Below are 8,003 nucleotides of genomic sequence, written 5' to 3'. Positions count from 1 at the left end.
TAGCTTTAGCCACCACTAGTTACCATAGACATAGCCACCAGAGACTTGGGTAAGTAAGTATTGCCAAAAAGTAAAAGGAAGAAGAAAACTGTGAGGGAATACAATACAAACAAAAAGGCAACAAAGTAAAATGCTGATGACTCCTCTGTCATCATGTCCTTATTCTTTTGCCATAGTAAGTAGGTAGGAAGATAGGGTTGCTCTAATAAAATACTAACTTCAAGCACTCCCATCTTGACTATTCTTTTTATCTTTTTCATGTTACACAAAAACCAAAAAAGGAAGTCTTATTTTTACAACTTGCTTTACTTCACATTTTTTATTAGGCACTGATCGGATATATTGGTTTACTTGCCCTTTCTATTTAGCCTTTTTTAAGCATATACCTATTAGTGATGTAGAGGGATTTGGTGTACATCATTTTTTCTTAAAATACCTTTCATCAATATAATTCATAAAAGATAAAAGATATATTTTACTATTTCCAAGACTTGAACTCATAGTCATAACCTTTTAGTTAGAGTCTAAGACACTTATTACCTCAAAATGAAGAAATAGGACAAAATTACTTACTACCTCAAAATAATGTATAAATTTAAATATACATTTTATATACAGATCAAACCTAAATACATTACATGGAAGACAGAAAGTACTGTCATAATCAATCTGAGTTTATTTAAAAATAAAATGGCAAGATTTAGGTCTCAACTCGCATTGAACCAAGGAAGTTTCCATACTCTGAAATCACCAAGAAGACGATGACCTGAAAATGATAATAATAAAATTGTCGTTACTTTCTTCGACAAAAGATAAATCACCAATCAGATAAAAGCTTGCAAATATTGTAACTTACAAGTATTCATTCATTTTCTTTTTCTTTTTATCAGAAACTTCAGCTTAGCAGCTGAGGAAAACTTTTACCAGCCATTATATATGGCCTCATAAGAAATAGAACTATATATATGTATGTGTTTAGAAATTTAGCAAACCTGGCCATTAAATTTCAATCATTGAACAATATAAATAGAAAGAGCCAACTTACCTTCTAAGCCTTGATTATAGGAGCCTTTCCCTCAGAGAAGAGGAGGAAGAAGACATAGATGAAGAAAATAAACCACATAACCACAGTTTCCACTTGGCAGTTCTATGACTCAATCTCGTCATTTCAGAGTCACTATCACTCATGGTGATTTCTTTACTTGAAACTAGTTGGTTTGTTGGATCTGTCCCTTCACAATCAATTGAATTCCATGATTCTCGTGCCACTGATGGATTCCATGATCCCTGTGGCTGTGTCACTGGACCCCATGATTCCCATAGCATTGGATCCAATGAATCTAGTGGAAGTGATTCCTGTCTTGGATCCCACGGTTCCCATGACATGTAACTCCATGATTTTGGTGTCATGTTCTTGTCATTTGAGGCCTCCTATTCCATTGCATACAAAATTACCTGCCTTAAAATTCATAATCCATGCATATCATAGATATTATACAAACATGTAATTGTCTTGAGTACAAATTATCTCATGTGAATTTTTTAGCATGATTTGGTTATATGTGAATTTTTTAAATTTAACACATGTCAAACTTCACGACTCACACTTGTAAGAATAACAATATCCTGCATGGAATTGATGTTGAGCATTGTTCCTTCCCTTTTTGCTTTGTTCACATTTTTATGACCTTTCAACTTCTTATGATCGATGGGAGTTAAATTTTTTTGTTCTTGCAAACCTGAGAGTGAAAAAAGATTATAGACTTAGCCGATGAAAGAAGGGAGCAGAATATACAAGATATATGCAGAGAAGCAAAACATACACAAGTAAAAATTAATAATGCTTGCCAGAAAGAAAACTATGTTACCTTGGACAGTGACTGTTGAGGTTTCTTGATTCAGTAAATGATATCTACCCTGAGATAACCATCTGAAGTTAAGAAGAATTGGACTATACTGGATGTGAGTGTCAGGATCGGAGAATCGGATATCATGCATGTTACTTCTTTTTTCGATTATATGAACACCAATTCGCATGCTCCCCAAATCCTCCAATTCTCGAGGCACAAATATGTTGTAATGGTAAAGAGATATTACTGCTTTGTTCCATCCATTTTTCAAAAGCATTTCATCCACATCAGCTGCAAAGGTTACTTGCTTCATACTACATATATATACATGATGAAGATGTGATACTATATTCAAAGTTTCATTAAAAAGTTCTTCAAAATTGTTGTTGCCTTTGATGATCAATCTCACTCCAATCCGAAGTTCTCTATGATTAGTAAGCCTTTGGTTAAAAAGAACACAGAGAGATAAGGCAGGGAACTTATTACGAAACCAGAAAGATATTGGTTGTCCATCACTCTGAAGTTCAAACCAATCTGGAACCTCTGTTCCTGGCAAAATAAATGCCTTGTCTCCACCATCCTGATGGAACTCCTGGCAGCCATAAATAGTTCTTGAGTTAGTTGATAAACATGTAGATGTTGGTATCAAATCAAAGTCAACCTAAAATACCTTATTCAACAATGTCATCCTGCTGGAGTAACTCATGGATGTGTTGTGCATTGCATACAATATTTCTATGTTGGGTGGAATCCCTCTAATTTCTTGTAGATTCTTGCATTCATTCAGATAAAGAATCTCCAAAAAGCGGCATTCGCTGATGCATTCCGGGAGAATTGTGAAATTACAATATGACAAGTTTAAAACTTGCACATTGGGAAACTGAGGAAGAAATATTTGAAGGAATTCATCAGATATATTGCAAGTACTGAAATCAAGACTTGTTGCATTTGAAGACAGCACTAAGCTCCTTTGCTCTATATCATCACCTTCATATGGTGTTAGCAAGCACTCACATTCCCACAAGTCCAAAGCATTAAGTTCTCTCAACATGAAAATGCTGCTTGGCAATAGAATAATTCCGGAGTGACGCAGTTCTAATAGTTGAAGCCCAGAAAGATTATAAATAGAATAAGGCAACTCCTTTATAGAAGTGTCAATCAAAGAGAGTTGTCTTAACTTCTTCATTTTTCCTTGTATTTCTGGAAAACTCGCGAGACTTGAACAACCTGAGAGATAAAGTTTTTCAAGAGAGGGCAATGCAAGCGAAGGTAACCTCCTTAGCTTTTGGCAACCTTGAACATCGAATATTTTGAGTTTACTCAAAAGTCCAACAGATTTGTCAATTTTAATTAAATTCTCACAATCTGCAAAGCATAATTCTTCTAAATTTGGGGCACCGGATGCATCAGGTATCTGTGTTGTCTGTCTATTTCCACTGAAATTCAAGACTCTCATATTAACATAAGTCTGCAAAATAAAGAAGAAAAATTTTCTCAAAATGAAACTACAAACATAGAGAAAGATAAAAACCTGTTAATATATTTTACCTTCAGTATCTTGAGAAGCTGGAATGATGTAAAGCAACTATTGGGTAAGTTGAGTATGGCTAACTTCTTTGGACGAAAATCGGATGGTAAAGAATCTAAAGGATATCCCTGCCATTCCAAAACTCTTAAGCTATTTGGAAGATGTTTGGGACCTTTAGAAAACTTACCATTTCGAATGATAAGTGTTTTGAGATTTTTCATCTTCTTGAAGGCTGTTCCATCCCATTCTAATACTTCATATATGGGAACTTCCAGATTTATCATGTTAATTTCACTAGTTCCCTTTGAAAACAAAAAGCAAAAGTCAAATACAATGCATGCATATAATGTTAGAACAATGAAATAAAAGATGTCCTAACCTAGTACAAACGACAAAAGAAACTAGTTTAATTAGATATAGTTAATAACAGAATGGAAATTGGTAACAAAGGAACAAATAACTGTTGTGATAAAATATGTTCAAGGGAGATTGAGCAAGATAAAAGGTTCATGATGGAGGAAACCACCCATAGTTACAAGTTATACTCACCGTGTTCTCTTGTAAAACTTGCTTTATATCTACAGAAAACCATAACCGGCTGCGCTCCCCAGGCTTTTCGGGTGATTCTTGACGAACAATTTCTCTGCCCATGTCTTGAATCAAGTCATGTAATGTCACAAAACCATACTCGTTAATCTTTATGAGAGATTTTTCAAGCAACACACTAATACTAGATTTCGGGTTGACATCATGATGAGCATGGAGTATGGTTTCAATCTTTTCCCTCTCATATCCTTTGAAGCAACAAGCAATGTCAAGAAAAAACTTTTGTTGATATTCTTCCAAAGCATCAAAGCTTATTTTGAGTATCCTTTGGATATCTTTATTAGGAACCTTTTTGTACTCACATAATGTAGACATCCATTCCTCAATAGTTCTGCCAAATAAGTTGGAACCTATTATAATCAAAGCTAGTGGAAGACCAGAAGCATAAGACACAACTTTATTCAAAACATTCTTATAACTTGGATCAACCTTTTCATTTCTAAAAGCATTCCAATTGAGCAACTCGAGTGATTCTTCCATATTTAGGTCATCTACCTCATAGGTCCTCTCTACCCCATGTGCTGCTAGCAAATGTTTGTTCCTAGTTGTTATGATGACTCTGCTACCATAACCAAACCAATCAAGTCCTCCGGCAATCATTCGCAATTGCTCGAGTTTGTCAACATCATCAAGAACCAAAAGAATCTTCTTTCTTGAGAACCTTTGCCTTATTGTTGAAGTTCCTTCACCAACACTTGCTAGCTTAATATCCTTTTTTCCAAGTACTTTAGAAAGAAGTATCTCTTGGAGATATGCTAATCCATATTTGATTGAATTTTCTCTCACATGTTCAAGAAAACATAATCCTTCAAATTGGTCTGCAATCAGATTATAAACTGCTCTAGCAAGTGTTGTTTTACCTATTCCACCAACTCCATAGATCCCCACCATCTGGTTTCCACCATTAGATCCATCACTTAGAAGCATGACTACTTTTTGCACTCGAGATTCTAGCCCAATAGGATAATCCGCAACATATAAAGGAACACGACTAATCCTACTCCAGATTTGTCCAGTGATCTTCTCAATAAAAACATATTCATATATTTTCCTGTCCAAGCAAATATATCATGTTAAACTGAGAATTCTTTTTTTCCCCCCCTTAGTAAACCCCTTAATAAAACCAACTTGTTACATAAAGATAAATGTTAAAGGATTAAAATCTTAGCATGTTTTCTTGGTTATATTAAGAGTACGTTCGTGAATTACAATAGAAAAGAAAGAGAAGTTATTAGGGCGAAATATAAGGTAAAGAAAAAAGAACATCAAATAGTTTTACTTATCATTGTAGAGATGTAAAATACTAAAATATACGAGGAGACACAAATAAAGGATTAGTCTATAGTTTTCCAATTTCACTTTTCGTTAGATTATCAAATATAATAAGAACTATGCTAACTATATACCGAAAGTCAGCTACTAAATTAATTACTGAAATAGAATAATATTAAAATAATAAATATATACTAAAAATGAGTTAAATAATACATATATTTATATACTAATATATGATAACTAATTTTTTATATGCATAAACTATTTTTTTGATATAATAAATACTATATCATTTAGATCCTGCAAAGTAAAAATATATATTCACCATTAAATTAACAACTTTCACCACACTTAAACAAAAATGCCATAATTTTATTTATTATATAAAACTTATTCTAGGAATATTTTTATAGTTTGTTACTTATCTAAAAGTACCAATGAATAAAATACGGTAGAGTTTAAACTACATCTTATCTTTATTGCCAAATTTAAACTCATAAATTCGAACCTTATTTGCACTCTAAATCTCTCAACCCAGTTTAACCTGAAAAAATAAATTTATTTTTATTCAACCACAATATTTAATCCTTCTAGATTTTATAATATCAAATATTATTTATATATAGTTAGCAAATTGAATCAATAGTTTGGTGATACTAAGTATTTGTTTATTTTTATTATACAAAAGTTAATACAAACATATTATAGTATAAACTTATGCCATATCGGTTTTTGTAATTGTACCATATTAGCAATTTTGCAAAGATAACAATTTTACAATTTCGCAATATAAAAGATAATAGATATAATTTTATATGTTACAAAACTTTAATTCTCCTAATCAATTAAATTTAATACCTATCATTACTCAATTGTATTAAGAAAATAATAGCTAAATGCAAGTAATATCTATATTAATTATTAAGGCTATAATAATAATAATATTCAGTTATAAATGTTTAAACTTTAAAGATATACTATTTTATCTACTTAAATATTTTTAATAATTCTCTCGTGCTATTACTATTCTGTTTCATAATCATTTAAATGAATTGTCCAAAACATCTCTAAAATCTAAATATATGCAGTTTTAATACAGCAATATTTACTTACTAGATATACATTCCAGTATATTATGATTAATAAAATTTATTTATAATTGTATATTATATTTTTATATTTTCATTTTTAATTTTTTTAACTTTATTTTTAATTATTTTCATAGAATTGATTATATCATATGTTAAAATATATAAGAAATTTTTTTATTATATAAAAAATACTAGGAACACACAAGTCAATATTTAGAAAAGATATCAACTCTACAAGATTTTATTTGTATATTTTTCTCTTTTTTTTGAATAATTATATTAAATTATATATAAATTACAATTATTTTTTACAAACCGAGTCTTTAAATTTAATATTAATTTATATATTACCTAACTAATCCCTAAACAATATAACACTTTTAAATTTATACTATGTAATATAATTAATTTAACTTTTTGCATAATACCTAAATTTTAGTCTGATTTGTATAAAAGAAAGAAATTTAGGTTCAAATTTTTACTCACTCAAATTTTATGTACATTCATATTTTATATCTCTAGTATGATTGTGAGACTCGAACTCAAAACTTCTAGATGAGAATGGAGAGAATATGTCATTTGAGTTATAGCTGGTATAATCTTATTTTCTCCTTTTGTTTACATTTGACTCATTTAAAATTATTTTTTTACAAGAAAAATAAACAAATAAGCAAAGATGTACAAAAATATCTGCAGAAACGATTCTGATAACAAAAGTTAAAGAAACGATAATATGAGACATTGGAATTGTAAAAACATACCCATCAAGTTTGAAACCTTCACCAGACAAGTTAGCCACTTGATGCAGAGATTCTCTCCATTTATGCACTTTCTCCTTGTTATCCTTGAATCTCTTTTCAAGCCTAGCTAGTGCTTCCCCATAACTATTATTGCAGTGTCTCACATCAGAAGGATCAACATCATAAAAAACCGGAAAAACCAATCTGCCCTTTCCCTTAACATATTTCATAATAGTAACAAGTTCTTCTAAGCAAAAGGAAGAAGCAGCATAGTTCTTAGATAACACAGGAACTGCAATCCTAGACTCTTCAATTGCCTTGACAAGGGAAGGTGTAATTTCATCCCCTCTCTCGAGCTCCTCGTCATCAATGAATGTTCGGATTCCCTTGTCATGAAGAGCTTTGTAGAGATTGCCAATAAAACCATGGCGAGTATCAATTCCTCTGAAACTGAGGAACACATCGTATTTCCAAAGATAGCTGAAGGAAGAGGAAGAAAAGGAGGAAGGGGAAGCTTGCATAATCCCAAGAACAGATCTGATACAGTTGAGAAAAAAGAGATGATGCAATGCAGATTCAAATAAGTCAATACATAAATCCAATCACCACCATATATAATTGTTACAGTTTAGCATTGCTATCCAGGAACAGGAAATTAAGGCCAAGTCAATGAACCATAAATTAATTCACACAATACTATTAGATATGGAGTAAATGGTCTTTATCAAAAGTCAAAACAAAATTATTTTTATTTTTACTGTCATTGGTGCCGGCGTTGCGTGCCAGTGTGCTGGGAAGACACAGTGGTGGCACTGGCACCCTCAGAACACAAAACAAGAGGCGTTGGCCATAATGCTAGGGAGACAAAAAAATACAGTCAGAACTTGCCTTATTTAACATTTATTAATTGTCG

At 31.6% G+C, this 8,003-nt stretch overlaps 1 protein-coding gene across 1 annotated transcript; it reads right to left on the bottom strand.

Annotated features, from left to right (window-relative positions):
- Nucleotides 1–790: 790 nt before the first annotated feature.
- Nucleotides 791–7,727, bottom strand: LOC130982632 (TMV resistance protein N-like). Its single transcript, XM_057906675.1, has 7 exons — nucleotides 7,112–7,727; nucleotides 3,928–5,035; nucleotides 3,399–3,680; nucleotides 2,521–3,318; nucleotides 1,869–2,442; nucleotides 1,606–1,739; nucleotides 791–1,431 (listed from the first exon to the last, which is right to left on the bottom strand). The coding sequence occupies exons 1-7, from the start codon at nucleotides 7,609–7,611 to the stop codon at nucleotides 1,060–1,062; spliced, it is 3,768 nt and encodes a 1,255-aa protein (XP_057762658.1). The 5' UTR covers nucleotides 7,612–7,727; the 3' UTR covers nucleotides 791–1,059.
- Nucleotides 7,728–8,003: the final 276 nt, after the last annotated feature.

Source organism: Arachis stenosperma, chromosome 5, assembly GCF_014773155.1.
Source record: "Arachis stenosperma cultivar V10309 chromosome 5, arast.V10309.gnm1.PFL2, whole genome shotgun sequence".
Classification (NCBI taxonomy): Eukaryota; Viridiplantae; Streptophyta; class Magnoliopsida; order Fabales; family Fabaceae; genus Arachis; species Arachis stenosperma.
The sequence above is the reverse complement of the archived record's forward strand: the minus strand, read 5'-3'. Positions and strand labels throughout refer to the sequence as shown.

Bases quoted from the DNA above. Each gene is read 5' to 3' on its own strand.
- LOC130982632 (XM_057906675.1), bottom strand. From the start codon at position 7,611: ATGCAAGCTTCCCCTTCCTCCTTTTCTTCCTCTTCCTTCAGCTATCTT. The intron at 3,319-3,398 runs GTAAAATATATT...TTTATTTTGCAG, and splicing joins AGCTTCTCAAGATACTGAAG to ACTTATGTTAATATGAGAGT. The intron at 2,443-2,520 runs GTATTTTAGGTT...TATGGCTGCCAG, and splicing joins GGATGACATTGTTGAATAAG to GAGTTCCATCAGGATGGTGG.